At 38.8% G+C, this 20,564-nt stretch overlaps 1 protein-coding gene across 3 annotated transcripts in view; it reads right to left on the reverse strand.

Moving 5' to 3' along the window:
• Window positions 1-20,564, reverse strand: part of CTNNA2 (catenin alpha 2) — a 512,527-nt gene that overhangs the window by 16,289 nt on the left and 475,674 nt on the right. For 2 of the 3 annotated variants that reach the window (XM_051617315.1, XM_051617318.1), the window contains 3 exons: window positions 20,006-20,111; window positions 15,799-15,933; window positions 2,432-2,575 (listed from right to left, as the gene is read on the reverse strand). In XM_051617315.1, coding sequence (XP_051473275.1) covers window positions 2,432-2,575; window positions 15,799-15,933; window positions 20,006-20,111 — 385 coding nt within the window. The remainder of the gene's footprint in view (window positions 1-2,431; window positions 2,576-15,798; window positions 15,934-20,005; window positions 20,112-20,564) is intronic. The other variant, XM_051617316.1, reaches the window with a different exon arrangement.

The raw sequence follows: 20,564 nt of genomic DNA on the forward strand, positions 1-20,564 counted from the left end.
CCTGGGCACACTGCTGGCTCATGTTCAGCTGCTGTCCCTCAGCACCCCCAGGTCCCTCTCTGCTGGGCAGCTCTCCAGCCACTCCTCCCCCAGCCTGTAGAGCTGCCAGGGGCTGTTGTGACCCAAGTGCAGGAACCAACACTGGGCCTTACTGAAACTCAAGCCATTGGCCTCGACCCATCGATCCAGCCTGTCCAGATCCCTCTGCAGAGCCTCCCTGCCCTCAAGGAGATCCACACTTCCACCCAGCTCAGTGTCATCTGCAAGCTTACTGAAGGTGCACTCTATCCCTTATCCAAGTCATCAACAAAGATGTCATACAGAGAGGCCCCAGCACTGAGCCCTGGGGACACCACTCCTGACTGGCCAAGAGCAATTTTTTCTGGATTGAAGGCAATCCACTGACATCTCTGTTCCATAATACCCCCTCAGTGCTGATCAGTATCTCTAATTCACCTTAATTACTGAATCATACCAATTCTGATTTCCTGTTCCCAATCCTTTTATCACTTTAAAAAAGAATTTCCCTCCAAATGCCACCAAAATGCTTTCATATCACTGAAGTGAGAGTAGGGGCACTGAACAGTTGGTCCTTATGTTTTATGTCTTCTGTGGAAAAATCAGTCTCCTGCATTATGCAAGAGTAACTATGTGCAAAAACAATTTTGTAAACTCATCAGCAGAGGATGTGCTTAGGATCTAAATTAAATTTTACCTCAAAGCATTTGCTTCTGAAAAGAACAAACCTCAAACCATCTTTTAGAGCAGCAATTCCTATAAAGTTTTCCCAATGAAACATTAGTGATTGACTAACCTGCTTTTCCTTTTCTACTTAAAAGATCAAAATCTTTGCTAGGGAAGCTAAATTTGCTAGACAAGTTCTTGGCTTTGCAAAGGAAGATTTTGAGACTTCAATGTTTGGTGCACTAAAGGAATAAGCAGTAGTGCTAAACTCCTCGCACACGATATTCAAAGCTAGAAAAGCTACCACCTGTTGGGAGCCAATTTTTATGTTCTTTGTCCTTGTTTTTCTCTCTGACAGGAAGGGAAACAGTCATCAGAGAAAGTTTTTGCAGCTTTGTAAACAAGACTTTCATCCTCCTAGAGTTTCATTCAGATCTCCTGTGCATTGATACAAAGAGCATCACTGAGTCATCAGGGAGGAATATCTATCCATCACTACTGACCAATCCCCAATACATGCCAGTGACCAGAAGATGGAAGGCTCTGCATCTTATACGTGATTCCTCAAAGCCACCTAGTCACCTGAAAATAGAAGTACTTCATCAATCAGACTATGGACCACCTCTCCTGAAAAGGCTGTGACTGCACTCTCTTTGCCTTTGATTTATAGGGTAGGCATTGCTGCCTTTTAGTGCCTTTCACTGAGATATGACAAGGACTCCACACGGAGCTGGTAAAGAGCTTTAAATGAACAAGAACAGCATGATTTGCAGTATCCCTAGGGGTCAAAATCTTCATACGATCCTTCTTCTGCCCTTTAGCATGAGAGCTCTGACATCTTGACAGCTTTAAAAGATACCCTAGAGGCAGAACAAGAAAGGAACATCTTCATAGCCCAACTTGTCTTTTTTAAAATGCTGAGGGATATTAAAACAGTGAAGCAGTCATACCTGGGGCCAAGAAGAATAGGTAACAAGACAGTGCTTTAAAGTAAAATAGTAATGTATAGGCAGTGACACAAGAAAAACACCAAGAAATTCAGGTAATAATATACCTGACCACCTCAAGTTCTTATCCCAGGAAAAATCAAATGCTTTGATTTGCAATTTTAAAGGTTAAATCTCAATCATATCTCCTGGGATTTGATTTCCTGCTTAATTTTACAGTTTCCACAATTCGCTTTTGAATTTTATTTCATCTATAAAATAGGTCTTATAATTGTCCTGTTGTCATAGCTTCATAAAGATTCTGGATAAAGCAAATAAAAACAGTAACAGAGAAAACAGAGAATAAAAATCCTGTCCTGCATAAACAGCCATTATCCCCAGCTAGCAATGATAAATACGTTAATAACACCATCTATCTTTAATCACAAAGTACTTTAGAAAAATGATGGCCCAGCACTACTGTAATTAAATTAATGGAAGTTTAGCGATTGAGTTCAAGGGAGTCAGCCTCCTCACAACGCAAAATAAACATTGAAGGATCAATTTAACCACCAGTAAATGGACCATCTCTGTAAAGAAACGTGATGATTGCTTCACAGGTGACATGAACTCCAGGTCTTCAGAACAGCTTGGAAATAATGTTTCACAGGTGACTAAAACAACACATGCAATTCATTCTGTGAGCCCTGTGGTGAATTAAAAAAAACCCCACAACTAACAAGAACACCCCCCTCATGTCTTTTCCCTCCACCCCCATTTCTATAGAGTCAAAGATATAGATGAGACAGGAGGTTACTCACCGTCGAGGAGTCACCGCTTCCGGTCTCAAGCGTAGCTCCCTCAGCACAGGTGGGTGGGTGGGTAGAAAGTTGACTAGCCCTGCCCCCATCTATGACATCACACTCTACCTCATAAAAGGTAGTGAAAGTGCTCTGAACTCCAGTCTGATTTCCGAGAGATACAGAAAAGAGATAGTGAGAGAGAGAGCAAGAGAAATATTGTGCCGCAGAGTAGAGGTGAGGAGAGAGGAAAACGTGTGCTGAAGGAGCTATGCTTGGTCAAGGAAACAGGGACTCTTCCACGATGAGTAACCCCGCTGTCTGGTGGTTCCTCTCACTTGCTCCCATAGCACAGGTTAAGCACACAAGCCTTACAGGCTTTGGCGATTGGGAAAGGGGATAAATTTTGGCACCTTTTGATAAAAACCAGAGAGGAGAGAAAGCTCTATCCCCATGAAAAGCTGGTTGACATCAGATGGGGCATGAATTTGTTTGATGGACTTCCAAGTAGCATTATTTTGTGTATGGTTTTGAACAGCTGCACTGCACAAAACCATAAACATTGATGCAAGCAGCTGAAATTCTGGTGACTGCAACTGGAATTACACTTCAGTCCACCCATGCGGAATAAATATTCCACAATCCAGCCCTCTAGGCTGACCCATTGAAAATGAGAACTAACAAACTGTGTTGAAAGAGCAAGTGAGAGAAGTATAAAAACTCTGGGCATACATTTATTTACAGAGCACACTTTAAAGTTCCAGAAAATAGCAACAAAATTGCAAAGAGGTGATGCTTTTAAAGACCATATACTTATAAACAATGACAACCTCATAGGCCACAGCATATTTTATTAAAAACAAATAAAATAAAAATCCCAAGAACTGAAACTGAAGGGCTTAAAATGGGATATTCATTCTAATTTGTAAATGGAACTTTTATCCTCCAAATTCTGGAAAAACAGGTTCAAGAGTAAACATAGTTCCTTATATTATCCACTGGGATTTTCTTAATAACCTAGCTGTATACTAAAACTGAAAAAAAAAAAGGTATATGCTGCTAAACCTAATTCCATTAAATAAAAGTGCTCAGAGAATGGGGGACTATTCAGTGCCAATAAAGAGTGCTAGCATAAGAACCTGACTTTTGGAAGACAAAAAATGAATGCTCCTTAAATGTCTTTTACGAGTATGTGTTATAAGCACACAGAATTAATATTGACATTTTCCCTTAGGCTTCTTGTTGCTATGAGGACCATGTAAATTGTAATCTAACGATTACTTTTTAAGACTTTGTAATGATTAATGTGTACTCCCTGCTCTGTTTGTGTGCTCTTTGTTTTTCTCTCCTTCTATTGCAAAAAGAAAGTGTGTGACTAATGTCTAGTACCAGTCACTTCACCTCACAACAGGAGTCAAGTATTTTTCTTCTTAACCTTCAAAACTTTTATAATAATCTACTCCTGCAAAATCTGCAGCTCCTACTTTAAACCTGTATATTTATAGATTTAAAATCCCAACAAATTGGCTAGTCCAGTTGACTAAATGAAGAGCTATTGTGACTGTTAGAGATGATATATAACTTCAGGAACACAATGCAAAACTAGGTTGCATCTGACATGCAAAGCAATGATAGTGCTGTGAATTTCAGTTCATAATTGAATTAAACATATATCTGTCTGATTTCTCCTTATATCAAGCTATTTGCATGTCTGAAGATAGAGGGGAAAAAACACCTCTGGTTCTTTGTATTGCATCTACTCCTTATTAACATGAATGTCTAGTAGTCTGCTGAAGAGAAAAGAAAAATTGAACTTTCAAAGGCTTTTATGGTAAAAAGTACCAGGTAGAATTCAGTTAATTAATAACTTAGGGAACCTGTGACTTGACTATTGCACCACCGTTGTTTTTGCCAAATAAAGTAGGAATATATTTGAAATCCTGTGACCATCAGACCGTATGAAGCCTAAGCAAGCTTGCTCATTCTGGTAAAGCAGGATGTTCAGAGGATATATCCTTAATGATGAGAGATATTGCAATTGTAGCAGGAGTTCTAAGATCTCCTAAAAAGGAATAAATTGTCTTTTATTGGAACAGAAGCATATGGATGTAGTACAATTAAATTCCTGAAGACTGAGGATGGCCACGAATATCCTCCAGTAACAGCACAAGATGAGAAAAATGGTCGATTCCATCATGATAATGTGATGTAAACAGTTCAATAGATTAGGTAGAGATAATTCCCCAGGTGGTATTTTGGGCTAGCACTGCTTAAATCTGAAACCTTGTTTTGACCCGCTAAGTATGATGTCTGTAGTTGATAAAAGAGAAAATTAAGGCAAGAGCAGAAAAGATTAGACTGATTTGTGAACATGAACTGGAACATGTTCCTTGCCTAAATGGTGAACAAAAGTAGAGAAATATACCGAACTGGAAACACATTAAAAATGTAAAACATTCAAGAAAGGAGGGAAATCTTCCAGTGTTCCAAGGAATACAACTAAGATTAATGAAATGAATGCATGGAAATGCAAAGAGAGGGTAAATTAGGACTTCAATACCCTAAAGAATACTCTAAAATATTCTCTTAAGGGATGAATGATAAGCAAACCATGTGAACGCAGATCAAATAACTCATTTAATCACTTGCACCCAGGCACTAGAAATCAAGTTAAAAAACAGGGTTGATGTTCAGTTTGATGTCAAAGATCTGTCAGAAAAAACTACCAAAGGGCTTTCTTTCTTGCTTAAAAAGATGGACAGATGATGGGGAATGGGTGGGCACCACGAAGGTACCAGTGGCTGCAGCCTATGAAGTTTGAGTTCAGCAAGACTGTGCAAAGCTGAGGAGTCTCAACCATGCAGAAACATTGTATGCACTACTGGATAACTACAGAAGGTAAAAATGGGAATATAGGTTATATACATATATTTTAAGAAATCGAAACAACAGTTTGAAAAGGCCATGTAGAAATGCCAAGCTGAATCATACCACAAAAGTCTGAGACATTAACAGAAACACACCTCTGACCCAAAGCTGTCCTGTTGCTGTTGTGGAACAGCTTGATGGACGGATGGAAGAATCTTTTTTGTTCATTATCTGTCATAGCTAAGGAATGATAAAATAAGTAACATCCCATCAGAGACTGAGTAAGGCAGTAACTCCTCTCATTTATTGGAAATGAGGAAGTTGATTCTAGTTGCAGGTATAAAAAAGGATGGAAATGTTTCTGCAGTCTTTTGGATTGGATATTGATGCTCTCATCCAGTTTTATAGAGTTCAAATTTGGTCTTTGATGAGATTTAGGATAAATCAGTTGTATGTTTAATCTCACTTTCTAGTGATATGAATACTTACCTGGTAACTTAGTTCACAAGGTATTTTGATGATGTGCTAGTCAAAATTAAAAAGAACTGATGTTAAAAGGAAGCATTTGAGAATATCTAACATTAAGAGACTAGGACTGTTTTTTCTGATACTGGATAGTTTTTTACTTTCACTCCATGTCAATGGAGTCTTGAATACATTATATAAAACAAACCTTTTTGTTGATGGAGCTGCTTATTAGTTATGAAAGATTAACGATGTGATGTGAGAACAGGCAAATTTTTCCTTTGCTCCTACGAGCTTCATAAATAATAATGGTAATAAAAAATATGGTCCAAGCATGGAAGAAAATATTACAGAGGTTAAAAGATATAAGGCAACTTTTAAACTTCCTCACTTAGTCTGATCTCCTAAAGGCTATTATGACCTCCTACACTTAATGAAAATACATTCCTCTTGTGAGTTTTGTTAAAGATCTTGTTGTGACCTGTTTTTTTTCAGTGTTTACAATTGAATCTGCTCAGGCTGGGAAAACTTGTAATGTTTTCCCTTGAGGGTATGTCTTCTTGCCTGTGAGTATTCTGTGTGTGTGTTACTCATCTGCAAATCAGCTTCTCAAAAACTATAATTATATGGGTCTAAATTGAAGTTGCTATTCTTTTAATATCTGCAAAAGGCACATTTGATAGTACTTTTTGAAGTGAGATTAAGTCTCACAACTATCCAAATCAGGAAGTTAAATAATTGCAAGAGCCAAAAGATGTACCTCTGAGTAACCCTGTCATTATGTAAATTCATTTCTCCATAATTCCATCTGCAAGAACAAACTTAATTTTTATTTAAAGCCTTGGGATGTACCAGAGAATGCCCCAGGGGAAAGAAATTCTTATTTAATACAAAATGGTGAAGCCTGGTCCCAAACTACCACCTTTAGAGGCAGCAAGACAGGAAAAGAAGTGAACATGAGAGGCTGAGGGGAGACCTTATCAATGCCTACAAGTGCCTCAGGGTGGGTGCAGGGAGGATGGAGCCAGACTCTGCTTAGTAGTTCCCAGTGACAGGACGAGGGCAAAAGGGCACAAGCTGGAACATGGGAAGTGCCACTGAAATATGAGGAAAAACTTCTTTAGGGTGAGGGTGACAGAGCCCTGGGACAGGCTGCCCAGGCAGGGTGTGGAGTCTCCTTCTCTGGAGGTATTCAAGACCCCCCTGGATGCAGCCCTGGGTAATGTGCTCTAGGGGATCCTGCTTTAGCAGGAGAGTTGAGCTAGATGATCTCTAGAGGTCCCTCCCAGCTCTGACCATTCCATGATTCCATCAGATAGCACTGAAGTCCTCCCTTTATAGTAATTTTTGTAGGAATAGTCTTTTAGGGCTGTAACTTAGGATATGTCAGAACAGTCTCTAGGCCTTGCAGGGCTGAGGCAGTTTGTGCATTAGAAAGCCATATCATTCTCTGTTTCTTCCCATCTCATTCAGCATGGCCTGGCATAGAAAACAAGCTGGACTGAAGCCATGACTGCTCTAGCAGGTGAACTTTGGATTTTAGAGTGGTTACTGTTTTTAAAACAAATGCAGTATGTAATATACCTTCACCTAACTAATATTTTCCTATGATCATATTTGTTTCAAGCCTCACTCTTGAATCATAACACTTTGTTTTATTCCCATGGAATTAAATGGCTTAACATTATTTGGTATCAGAAATGCTTTTCTTTGCAGAAAACCCTTGTAATGAGAGATTTCAATGAATGTAATCTTCAGAAATTTAATATTTGTTACCTGATAAAGCAAATGAGCCTGTTCCCTGTAGCCAAAATGCTTAATAAGGATAAACGTCTGATCTGTCTAAATTTTAACCTAGTAAATGTAGACATATAGATGGTGTGTGTGCTTCTTGTCTCCATGAATATATTCTAATGGAGACAAGTGCAGTGTGATTTTGCTTTGCAAATGAAATTCTAGATAACAGCTTTCCATTTATGCAGGATATATTGTCTCATATTTATGTGTATGTGTGTTTACATCTGCATTTGTATGCAATGAGATATTTTCTTAGTACTGAAAATAGCCTTATAACAAAACACTGCAGTTTCAAAAGCACTGAGATTATTTAATAGAAAATATTTTATTTTCTTGTTGAATTTTTTAGTTGTCTAAAGCTTCATTCATTTGGTTTGCCTTACACAGTGGAAACTCTGCCCACTACCAATCCACGTTCACTCAGCTGCTTTGAAGAAATAACCATAACACTAATAAAAAATAAATTAATCTTTCCAAAGTCTTTTACACTATTTTTTATGTGGATCATACTTATGTTCCTCCAGATGGCCAAAGCTCAGGGTATATGAGCACCTCTGGTATAAAGACAGGCTGAGAGTTGGGGCTGTTCAGCCTGGAGAAGAGAAAGCTCTGGGGTGACCTTAGAGCACATTCCAGTGCCTGAAGGGGCTCCAGGAAAGATGGGGAGGGACTTTGGACAAGAGCTTGTAGCAACAGGACAAGGGGTAATGGCTTTAAACTGGAAGAGGGGAGATTTAGGTTAGACATTAGGAGGAAATTCTTTACTGTGAGGGTGGTGAAACACTAACACAGGTTGTCCAAGGAGGTTGTGGCTGCCCCATCCATGGAAGTGTTGAAGGGCAGGTTGGATGGGGCTTGGAGCAACCTGGTCTGGTGGGAGGTGTCCCTGCCCATGCAGGGGGGTTGGAACTGAATGGTCTTTAAGGTCCCGTTTCAACCCAAACCATTCTAGGATTCTATGATATACTATTGTCCAATCCAGCAACACTCAAAAGGCAAAGCCACATGAACTCCCAGATGTAGAAATAAGATCCTATGGGATTTTTCACTTAGCTGAACTAAAAGACCATAGAAATATCAGTTGAAAGAGACCTCTGTTCTATTGTACAACTTTTGATATGAAATGAGTTATTACCAACATTAGATCTGCTCAGCTGCTGCACTGTCTACCCAGGGCTTGAACCCTTCCAAGGATGCAAACAGGATCCAAGGATCCAAGCTCCTATTCCACACTATCTTTATTGGGAATGAATAGGTAAGCATAATGTAATGAACTAAATCTTTATTATTGTTACAGATTTGGAAGAGGTATTGTAAATGGCTTTAAAGCCACTACAAATACATCTATGTATGGGTTTGGTTTTTTTCCTATTAATCTCTGAGGTGTTTCATAGGCTCCTGAGGAATTCTTCACTGTTTTAACTTTCAGAAAGCCCTAAGAGAGTGTTTCCATAAAATACATTATATATAATGAATATATGCCCATGAGGGATTTTATCAGCACTCATTTTGATTAACCTGCATATCTCACTGATGCCTTTATCCTTTCAGAGTAGTAAATTGACTCAGTGTCAGGATGATAAATTTTTTATGTTACCACATCATCAGGTAGTCCCTTTCTTGGACAGGGCATTGAGGGACACAGCCTGTGCCAACAGGAGACTCCTAAATTAGTCAGAAATAGAAAAATCTCAATTTGTTCAAAATACAGACTTATCAAAACTTGTATATTTATAAGTATCATGTGCTTCGCATGGCCATATGTAGAGGAACAGAGTGCACTTCCTACGACTTTATTTCACTCTCTCCTATATCGATATATTTGCATACATTCAAATACGTATGCAGAGGTTACTTAAATATATCTTCATCCCAAAGGGCAAAGCTGAAACATCTGCCTGTATTTTTCATTTATTGTGTTTCTTCCAAAGCAGTAGACATGAGTTAGTTGAATGTACAGTGCAAATCAAGGTCTCTCACTTTCCCCACCTAGCTCCATCCTTTCTGTCTGGGAAGCTGTCTTTTTACAGTGATACAGTAAGGACTCAAAGTTTTAATTTCTCTCCTTGTTTGTTCTATTTGGAGCATTAGGAGAGTAGAGATTATTGTAGAGTCCAACAAACTTAATGGCCCTGACATTACCTTAGTCCTTTTGCACTCCTGCAACTCTTTCACTTCATATCCCTATTTTGCTTTTGGTTTGGCTTTTTCTTCCCCTGACCCTTTCATATTTCATATTTCAAGTTCTTCAACTTACTTTCTTATTATTTCCAAACTCCTTTCCTTTACCCACTGCTTTCATTCCAAGTCCCAAAACAGAACTCCTTTCCACCAGCCCCACTCCAAACAAATATCTTTACATGAGTCCTACCTTACATGATTTTACCAGCACTGATATAGATGATACACTGTGTATATTTGTAAACTCCCTTTTTGGCCATTCTAAATTCTTACTACAATCTTGTGGGTTAAACAGTGGGTAATCATGAAAATCAACTTGCAGAATAATAAAAAACACCCCACAAAAAAACCAACAAAAAACCCCCCACAAACCCACCTAAATTAAAAAAGAAAACCACAAAAGTGATTTATATTTGTAAGAAATTTAGTAATTATCTATAGGGTCCTGGGTCCATCTTTCACTTCCCTTTTCCAGTTTGAGTGAATTCATTTGTGTTACATCCACTTTTCATGTATTACCATAACCCTAACCCTAGTTTTTTTAATTATGTCAGTTTAGACACAGGGCTACATCTCTTCTTTGTGGTGTGCAGCTTTTTGAGTACTCACTGCCCAACAAACATGAACACAGCAATTTTTGAGGAATAACTGTTCTTATTCTCAGCTCCAAGAAAACCAGACAAACCATAAAACTTCTGTTAGTGATATCTATTAACAGCTTGGTCTTAGCTCAGGTGTTTTCTACTGAAAACACTGACAAGCTGCCAATCCAAGCAGCCCAGCCCAGAAATATCTAAAGATCCTTTTTTTTTAGACTGTTTTCTGGGTATACTTCATGTAGCATTCTGCCATTTCTGTTATAAAACAAGTTTTGTTGCTAGATAAATAACAGGATTAACCTTTTTGCACTCCTGAGAATCTTGAAGAAAAGGAACCCAACAGTTTTGTCAATTTGCCAACTCTCCCTTCAGCAAACTTTCTTTTAGGTAATGCTAAATTCTTGCCCAATTCAGGAGGAATTAAAGTACTTTTTTTTTACTTTTTTTTTTTTTTCTTTTTTACTAAACTCCAAAACATACTGCATATTCCCAGGCACTTTAAATGCAAAGCTTCTCTCTGATCTGATTGCCTCCTTGAAATCAAACAAACAAAACAAAAAAAATCAGAAAGGCTTTCTGATGCAGAGAAATGCAATACCACATTGGGGGCTTTTAAGCAACTGCTTATGCATAGCTTTTTAATCTAAATTCAGTGAAAGATGGCCTTACTCACAGTTAATAGCAGGTGAACTTCAAAGTACCTGACTTTTCTTTGAGTCTATAGAATTCATAAGTAGCAACTTGATACTCCTGTGCCCACACGCATACCAACTTGCTTTTACAGCACTAAGTAGTTTCAGGTGAGTCAGCCTTAAATGGAAGAAAAGTATGACCTTTAAACTGTCTTGTTTTACAAGCTGCAAGATCCATAGGCAGAATTGATAGGGAAACTGTTTGCCAGCTCACCTGGAGGAACTGCTGGGTGCACACTGTTATTCTCTGAAAAAGAATTAGAGGCTCATTCTGATTTGATGAGGACTAGCTATTTTCAGTTAGGTGGTTCTTATCGCCAATCAAGAATAAACATACAGTTATTTTGCAGTATATCCCATGTCTGGTAATACTTTTATGTATCCAACCTCCCAGTCCAGGTGCTATGGGAATTTTCATAATGTCCTACCCAAAGTTAATGGGGTGGCTCCAACCCTTTCACCTTCCTTTTTCTCCCAACATCCCCACTTCAATTCACCAAGCAAGAACACGTAGATAAAGTCACAATCTTAACTAAACTGTCTTGTGTCTTCAAAATGTTGTAAGAATCCTGCTCTTAGTATCACAGCTGAGTCTATTATGCTAAGATAAATGGGCCTTGGAAAATAATTGGAAATTGGACCCAGCTAAAGTCTAAGTTTGCAGTGTGCTTTGGCTATTAATTTAATATTTTTGGACAGTGTTCAAAGGTACTTGGCTGTTACTCTGTATGACACTATGTGTCTATCTGGCTCAGAAGTTTTAGACTCTCTGGGCAAATGTTCTGATCATCCAGCTGATTATAGCTGTAGAATTCTAAATCAAACCTGAACACAATAGGGGGCTGCCTCGGATAAGGGATTTTCTTTGATTCTTTTCAATATGATCCTCCAGGAAAAACTCTAGCAAGGCTACTAACATAAACAAGAATTTTTAAAAATGCAAGCTGAAAGTCTAAATAGAGAGTAGGTAAATGAGCTGATCAGCTTCAGAGCAGCAGTAAACAGAACAAGTGGTTATTTATTCTAGGGTAAGAAATGAATATATAACTCTGCTTTATTATAATGGTCTAACCAACAAGAGTCAGACAGGAATGCTAATAAAAATAAAGCAGCCCAGGAGTTAGGAGTCTGATTTTTATCCAAATAACAAACATCATGGTTACAACCAACTCTGTTCAACAGAAGTAGCTAGCACAAAAAGGTCATCTATCAGCACGAGCTAAGTACATGTAAATGGTAATTACTTCACTGAGAGGAGCATATGCTCAGCACCTCGTTCCAATACAATACTGCAACTCATGATGGAGCAAATACACATTACATTGCATAAACTAAGGTAAGAGACAAAGCAAATTGTTTTGAAGTGCCTTTAATCTGTGATTTCATTAAAGGAGGTTGTTTAGTCTTAGATGGGAATTAGACCTTGAATATTCAAATTTAAAATTACATTTATGGATTAAGGTCAAAGGGACTTTGAAAAAGAAGGATGTCATCTACATAGGTGGGAAATATTTTATAAATCTGTTGCACTTTTAACATATTACTTCCTTTTTGCTTTTATCAGACTTCTTCCTCACCCCTTTACTTACTTTCCTGTAATTTTCTTCAAGGTTACAAGGCTCCTCATCGGAGAACAGGGATAACATTCTTCCTTATTTAACTTTTGTAAATTCAATTAGAAGCAGGAATTAAGATTCTCAACTTGCAACACAAAGGGCCAAGTCAACAAACAGTCTGAACAGGCTTTGCTTCATTGATATTATTGAGGTTAGGCTCATGTATGCTAACTCTCAATTGCCAGGTCTTACTTAGCTGGTGAAAAGAATTTTTCTATCTGCATGCAGGGAATTTGATGGGAAAGATCAAAGTGAAGAAACAGCTGGGGGAAAGGGAATGGAAGAAAGAAAGGAAAAAAAACCAAGAGTGGGTCCTTTACTGAAATAATGTAAGTTTCAGGACTGTGACATTTTCTTACTTTTTGATCTGTTTTTCTATTTGCAGCAAAGTCTATGATGCCAAAAAGAGCCCCTTCATATGCTATGCTAGTATTATATCAATCTAGAGAGGAAAAAGCAAATAAGATCAGCTTTGTGTTTATTTTCAGAGATAAACCATACTGAACTACTGAATCTTGTGGGGAAAAAAAAAAAGAAATAGAAGCTTCACCAAAAGATAGATAGCACACTGTGTTATGTACACAACATTTTTGGAGTTGTTGCAACACATTTTTCTCTAACAGAATTATAAGAACTGTGGGGTGGCTTTCATCTGTCTTTTTTGTTTTAATTGGTTTTATGTCTCTTTCCTTTTTACAGAAATATACATACGCCCACACTTAGATTCATACAAACAGATGCATACATTAATTCCATTTATAAATATTGATTTATAATCTTAATAATGCAAAATTTCAACCAAAGATTCTACTCCCCATAACAGTTTTGAATCGTAATTCATCTTTTGGATCAATCTGAATTATATTGTGGTTCTTTGTAAACACAGTAGTAAATGACAATATTATGATCATCATCCTGTTGCTTGGTATTTAAAACTAAACACTTAAATATAGTGCATTCACAAAAACTTACTTCTGTAGTCATAGGTTGAGAAGCTTGAATTCTGGATTTCTACTGCACTTCTAACATTGTACTGTATGCAAATTGCCAAATAATGGTATTTCATTTTAAGTAAATAAAATACTGTTTATTTGTAATTGGCTATCCAAGAGAAAATGAAGAAGAGGATGGAAGCAAAAGCGGCAAGTAAACAAGCAGATGTAGATGTGCACTTGGATACCAGATCTCTAGATAGCGAAGGAGCATACAGTACCCAGCACCTTGAAGATAAACAGCCTGGAAAAGCACTGAACTAACTGTGTTATAGCAGGTAACAAGATAATGCTCTCAGAATGGGATGCACAGGAGTTCAACTCTCTGCATCAGCTCCTGTTCGGAGCAACAGCAGAAGAAGCAAGCCGGGCAGTCTTAACATTTTTTGCATGTCTTTGGAACAGACCCACATAATGTCTGTGGTTGAAGCTAGTTTTGCCTTTTTCTGCAACTGACTGTAAAACCCCAACCAAACAGAAACACAATGGTGATGGAGCCTGGTAAGCAGCAGATGCTCACAATGCCAGACTGGAAATGATGAAGTCAAGCGGTTCAGCCACTTAAATTTCACAATGGATGGGGATGTTCCAGTAACAAATAGATGCCAGATATTCACAATGGCTTATTCAGCAGCCACATACACTGAATAAAGAGACTTGAAAAAGAAACACACACAACCACAAAAGCCAAGCTGGTAGAAGCACTGGTTCAGGTAATTGTTATAGAGAGATGAATATGACAAGTCAATGGGTATGAAAAGCTGGACCCAGACGGCAGTAGGTAAGAAAAGATCATAGCATTTACTATGCAGCATGGCTGTCAGCAAAACAAGGACTGATCACTCCATTAATATCAGGAAAATGGAAGAGGATCTTTTCATTGCTGTGGGAAGATCAAGGTATTAAAATTACATATGTACATATGTCAAGAAATGAAGACCAATTGCAGGACAGGCACAAGAACATCTAAGCAGCTCCTTTTAGGATTGCATATATGACTTCAGAATGTTTGATCCAAGAAAGCTAGCAAAAGTTTAAGACCTTCTATAGTGCTTTGAAAAAATTCAAAATGTTATGTGAGAACATTTGTTCTGACTTCTGATGTGTTTGAGGAAGGCCAGTGAGTTCACTGGGGAATCTTATGGATGAAATGAAGGGCACAAGTTAGTTGACCTAACAATCTTCGTACTTGATTGGGCTTAAACAATGAAAGGGGTGCTTTTTGAAAACCACATTTGAAAATAACCTTGTCTAATATCCTGGGTCTCACAAATCACCATCATTTTGAAAAGACACTCAGGAGAGTGAAACATATTAAACATTTACACGCCTATGGTCAGTATTTGAGTTAGAAGATAACAAAGGTGTCATGGGGCTAATATACTGGGGTGAGTAGTTAAAAGAACAAAATGAGGAAGTCACAGAGAGCAGCAATTGCTACTGCTTGGTTCTAGTGATCTCCCAGAGGCAGAGAGTCCACCATTAGGAGAAGAAAAGAAAAAATAATTTTAAAATGTGGAAAACTCATTGTTTATAATATTACTCCTGCTGCACATTTCTGTCTTTATTTCTAAAACAGATTGTGTGTAAAAAGTTTGCAGTGTTCATTGAAAATAACTGAAATAACGGGTTGGGAATTAGAGTATATAATTGTTATGCTTGCCAATAGTATTTGAAAACAGCACGTGCATCAAAAATTCAAGTATTTTGCTGGCCTTCCAGAGTTTTTGCTAAACCTAGTATGCATTGGAACCTGAGTGAATAAAATCCCATTAGTCATCACCATCTTAACAATATGCACTTCATACAGAGCTGGCTGCTTCACAGAGGAAGGAAATTACCAGTACTAACAAAGGAAAGAAGATTTATAATGAGCAAATACACAAAAGCTCCAAATAATTATAATATTCACATCTTGGCAATGACTTTCTAGGCTATGAAATTACTTTTCTTTTGGAGGAATGAGGATTTTACGAGGTTAGTATAAACAAAGGGTAATTGGAAAATCCAATTGCTCTATGCAAGATTATTGTAAGGTCTGGAGTAATGGCGATAATGTTTTAAAAAGCTTCCTTATGAATCACTGTGGTTTTGTTTTGTACATTATTGCCATCAGAGATGCTCCCTTTCAAGTGCTACATGGGAAACATAAACAGCTAAATACAAATACCAGCTTACCCCTGATACAATAAGTTCTCCTCCCAGGTTCTGAACTTCTGCCTTCACTTTGCTGCAGATATTGAGCTGGTGGCAGTAGAGGGCAATGCGCTGCAGGTAGGCCAGCAGATCCTGCTTGCAGGCTGAGTCGGGGCACTACAGACAAAAGAAATGTTTGATTAGATGTAGCTGCATGTACATGATCAGAGGTGGACCCATTTAATTTAATCTGTACGTGGGATACTTGACGAAATGTGAAAATTCAAACTCTACCTTTCACGCAACTCAAGGCATGTGAATTGTAACCTGAAGGTGCGCTAGACCTTCTTGTATAAAGAACCTCCCCTGTCAGCCACTCATGAAAGACAATGAAAATTATATGATTGCTGTGTTCCTGGGGGCAGTTCACTTATGATTATCAGTTGGTACAGAACAGAAGAATCTTTGCTGGGTGTCCAGGTCAAGATACAAGATTCTTCTCCCAGGTAACAAGCGACAGGACAAGAGGAAATGGACTGAAGTTGCACCACGGGAGGTTTAGACGAGATATTAGAAGAAACTCCTTCACTGAAAGGGTAATTAAACACTGGAACAGGCTGCCCAGGGAGGTGGTTGAATCATCATCCCTGGAGGTGTTGAAAAGACACATAGATGTGGTGCTTTAGGAACATGGTTTAAGCACTGGACTCGGTAGAGTTGGGTTAATGATAGGTAGAGTTAGGTTATGGTTGGACTTGAAGATCTTAAAGGTCTTTTTCAAACTGAATTATTATGTGATTCTGTAACATGGACGAGTTAAAGTCCAGATAATCCAAGTTCTGACTCATTACATCCACTCTAATGCCAACTCTTGACTGTCTTGCCAGCTTCCCCAGCATTTGTGCAGACCTTCAGAGGCCACAGCTGTGCTTCAGGCTTGGCAGAAGCCAGGCCCTTACTGACACACTAAGGTCTTGAGAGGCAGAGGTGAGATAGCTTGGCTTTGGTATTGACAGATTCAGAATCACAGAATAGAATCATAGAATAGTTGGGGCTGGAATGGACTTTTAATGCTCATCTAGTCCAAGCCCTCCTGCAGTGAGCAGGGACATCTCCAACTAGATCAGGTTGCTCAGAGCCCCATCCAACCTGACCTTTAATATTTCCAGGGATGGAGCATCTACCACCTCTCTGGGTAGCCTGGGCCAGGGCTTCTGTAAAAAAATTTCTTCCTTAAATCTGGTCTACAGCTACCCCCTTTTAGTTTAAAATCATGAGCCCTTGTCCTGTCACAACAGGTCCTGCTAAAAAATTTGTCCCCTTTTTGGCAAGCTTCTGTTAATGCACAAATACTTTAATCCATGCCAGAAGGAAATTTCCCCTGATGTGTGACGCAATACCCAGTGTCTCAGGAGATGACATCAGTACTGCAGCCCTTCTCCAGAACACAATGGGATAAGCTAGTCCCTCTGCATGCCTAAGGGATATCTCTCCATACCAGAAGGAACACTATCTACAGCCCTGTACCAATCTGGATGCAGTGCATCTCCCATGTGCTTTGGTACAAATTATGTTAGGTCAAACGCGGTAGACTCAGTAAAGGTTTTATAATCAATAGAACTAGAAAAAGACCCAAGCACAATTTATTCATAGCCTTTGGGACTCTTAATAGAAAATGCACCATCCCCCACATCATCAACAGCACAATAAACAACATTCTCATAGTTAATATTCAAAGTCTTGCCTCAAGAGAACAGACCTCAGTAACTCACTCTGATGAAAACCTGCTAATAGGGTCCATTGCTAACAGCATGTCTCCAATAAATACTCTTTGGGACTACACAACAAAGTCTGACTGACAAAGTTCTCTGAACGTACAGCTTAGGGAAAAAAAGATTCCAGATACGTCTTTTTAGCATCTCACAAAGTTTATGCTCAATTTTTGTAAAATATTGCCGGAGCACTTGAACAAAACTGGATAGAATTAAGTACACATAAATCAACAACATCAAAACCTCTGACTGGAGAGGACTGCTCTAGCCCCAACAGCTAAATCTGCCAGGGAATGTCTTTATGGTTAAGTAGTTGCATATACTGTCTATAACCCTAAAAGCAGTCACTTTGCTTTTTTCTCTCCCTTTAAAACTAACATTAAACAAAGCTGGAGGTTCAGTGTAGCTGGTAGGTTTAATCTGCTCTATACTTGCAGCTGCAGGGCATCCCTTTCTCAGACAGTAGCCACAGCTTTCAGGCATGAATCCCTAAGAGACCTCCCTACTGGTGACAATTTCACACAGAAATATTTACCCTACTCTTGAAGTCTACGAACTGAAGGAAATGAACTTTAAAGCACTACTTCTAGAGAGCTGACAAGGCTTTAAATACAAGTACTTTGAAGTGAATGAAAATGTAAGATCTCTCTCACTGGAACAGTAATTAAAAATGCAACTGTTCGTAAGAAGTTTATATTGCATGAGTGTCTCCAAAGTTCTGTAAAACATCATTAAAGTGCAAGCATCAAAACAAACACTTCATTCTCACTATGATTTTACTGTCTTCTTAAATGTAAAATGTGCCTCAGGCCAGTGCACTCCACCTCTGCAAATATTATAGACTAGGAATTTCATCAGCTGACAGATGGATTTCTGTCTCATGCTAAAATTAACAGATGCTGCCTTTGAAGGACTGGAATGGGTTAACTACAGGAAAAAATGCTTGCTGCAAATGAAGAAAACCTAGTTCCCAGATTTCTGAGGTTATAGGAAAATGGGCAGCTTCAGGTTTCTTGCCACTCTGGTTCATATTCCCTGGTAGGATGTGTTACACACGATTACAACTTGCTTACTTGAAGAAGAAACACTTATTTTGAAGAAAAAGAAAAGGCAAGGAGGCAAGGAAGTTGTCAGTTCCCACTTCAAGCAAAAGTTCCAGCAGAATAATTCTCTCCCTTGGCTCTGGTGAGACACCCCCCAACCTCCCTACCCCACCCCCTGCAGTGCTGGGTCCAGTTCTGAGAGTTCCCAACATAAGAAGGACATGGAGTTGTTGGAGTGAGTCCAGAGAAGACCACGAAGATGATCAGGGGGCTGGAGCAGCTCTGCTCTGGAAACAGGCTGAGAGAGTTGGAGTGTTCAGCCTGGAGAAGAGAAGGCTCCAGGGAGACCTTAGAGCACCTTCCAGTGGCTGAAGGAGCTCCAGGAAAGATGGGGAGGGACTTTGGACAAGAGCATGGAGGGATAGGACTGGGGGGGAAGAATGGTTTCAAACTGAAAGTGGGGAGATTTAAATGAGATCTTAGGAAGAAATTATTTCCTGTGAGTGTGGTCAGATGCTGGCCCAGGTTGCCCAAAGAAGCTGTGGCTGCCCCATCCCTGGCAGTGTTGAAGGGCAGGTTGGATGGGGCTTGGAGCAACCTTATCTAATGGGACGTGTCCCTGCCCATGCAGGGCGTTGGAACTGGATGATCTTGAAGGTCCCTTCCAACCCAAACATTCTATGACTCTATGATTCCATAAAAATGAAAGGTAAGAAACTATAGGAAGTTTATAAGGGAAAAACTAGTCAATTTTAATATGCCTGAATTTAAAATGAGCTACTTGCAAACTGGATTTGAAATTTGGCTCTTGATTTTTAATATGAAGCTTCCTCTTGCTTTCCAGCTGGATAGACGATCCAATCTGAAATAAAGGTTCTGAATATGGCAAGTCCATCTGTCTGGTTGTGACATGAATTTGGTAATGTGACTGAGGACACGGACCCTAGAACATGGTACAGGGGCCGGAAGGTTCAAGTACAATGTACTGATGTAAAGCAGAAGAAAGGGACTCAAGGAATCTTAAAAAAACAAAAAGTGCAAAATCAAGTGAAATTGCTGAAAGATTAAGCTGAGAAGAATGTAAGGATTCCAAGGCATATGGCAAGGGTAGCAGAGCATCCAAGTCTCTACTGCTTTCATGGTAGCAAATATATCAGTCTCATTCCAGTATAATCATCTGGGTCCAGAAGTGAGGCTGTGGAGCAACAATTCAGGCATTTCTGAGGCTCAGAGAGAATAATTTATGACTTTCCCAAACTGCAAAACCCAACTTGATTTGGTATAGAAGAAACAACTTATATTCAGTGGGTAGATAAGTATCCAGGCAGTGATCTTCTACAGATAACTTTCTGTCAAGTAAAGAGAACCCTTTCCTGAAAAAAAAACAACTCACTGACAGAGTTAAATTATATTTCTGCTCATTTTTGTTGTTACCTGATCAGCTACGGCCCGTGCCAATTTGTCCATCCGTGAACCTGCCTCTGCAATCTTCTTGGCTGCATTAATGACATCTGATGTGTTCTTCAGGGGGCCTTTACCTCTGTGAAATACAAGACAATTATGCACAAGCCGAAGAAATCATGAAAGGCAACAGTTTTAGTGACCTTGTTTAGTGCTTGATTTTAAAATAGTAACATGAATGACTTCTTAATGACTTACAACTTCACCTTTTCACTACTTCATGGTAGAGCTTAAGAAAGTCATCTGTTATAGTTCCTCTCCCTTACAAAATGCCTTATCAATTTAGTCTGATGGTGCCTTCAAACCCTTAATAGTATATGCACTTTAAAATGCTCATTAAGCCAACATTCTTGCTGGAATACACAACTATCTCAAAATTATGTTATTCTCAAGCCAGTGCTAAATGTTAAGCCTCTCATGCCTAGTGCAAGAATGTTGTATTTTAGAAAATATTTTTTAGTAGATTTTTGTCAGAAAACTATGATACTGGAAACATAATCCTTATGTTACACTTAAAACATGTATAACTAGC

This window comes from Apus apus, chromosome 4 (genome assembly GCF_020740795.1).
Source record: "Apus apus isolate bApuApu2 chromosome 4, bApuApu2.pri.cur, whole genome shotgun sequence".
NCBI lineage: Eukaryota > Metazoa > Chordata > Aves > Apodiformes > Apodidae > Apus > Apus apus.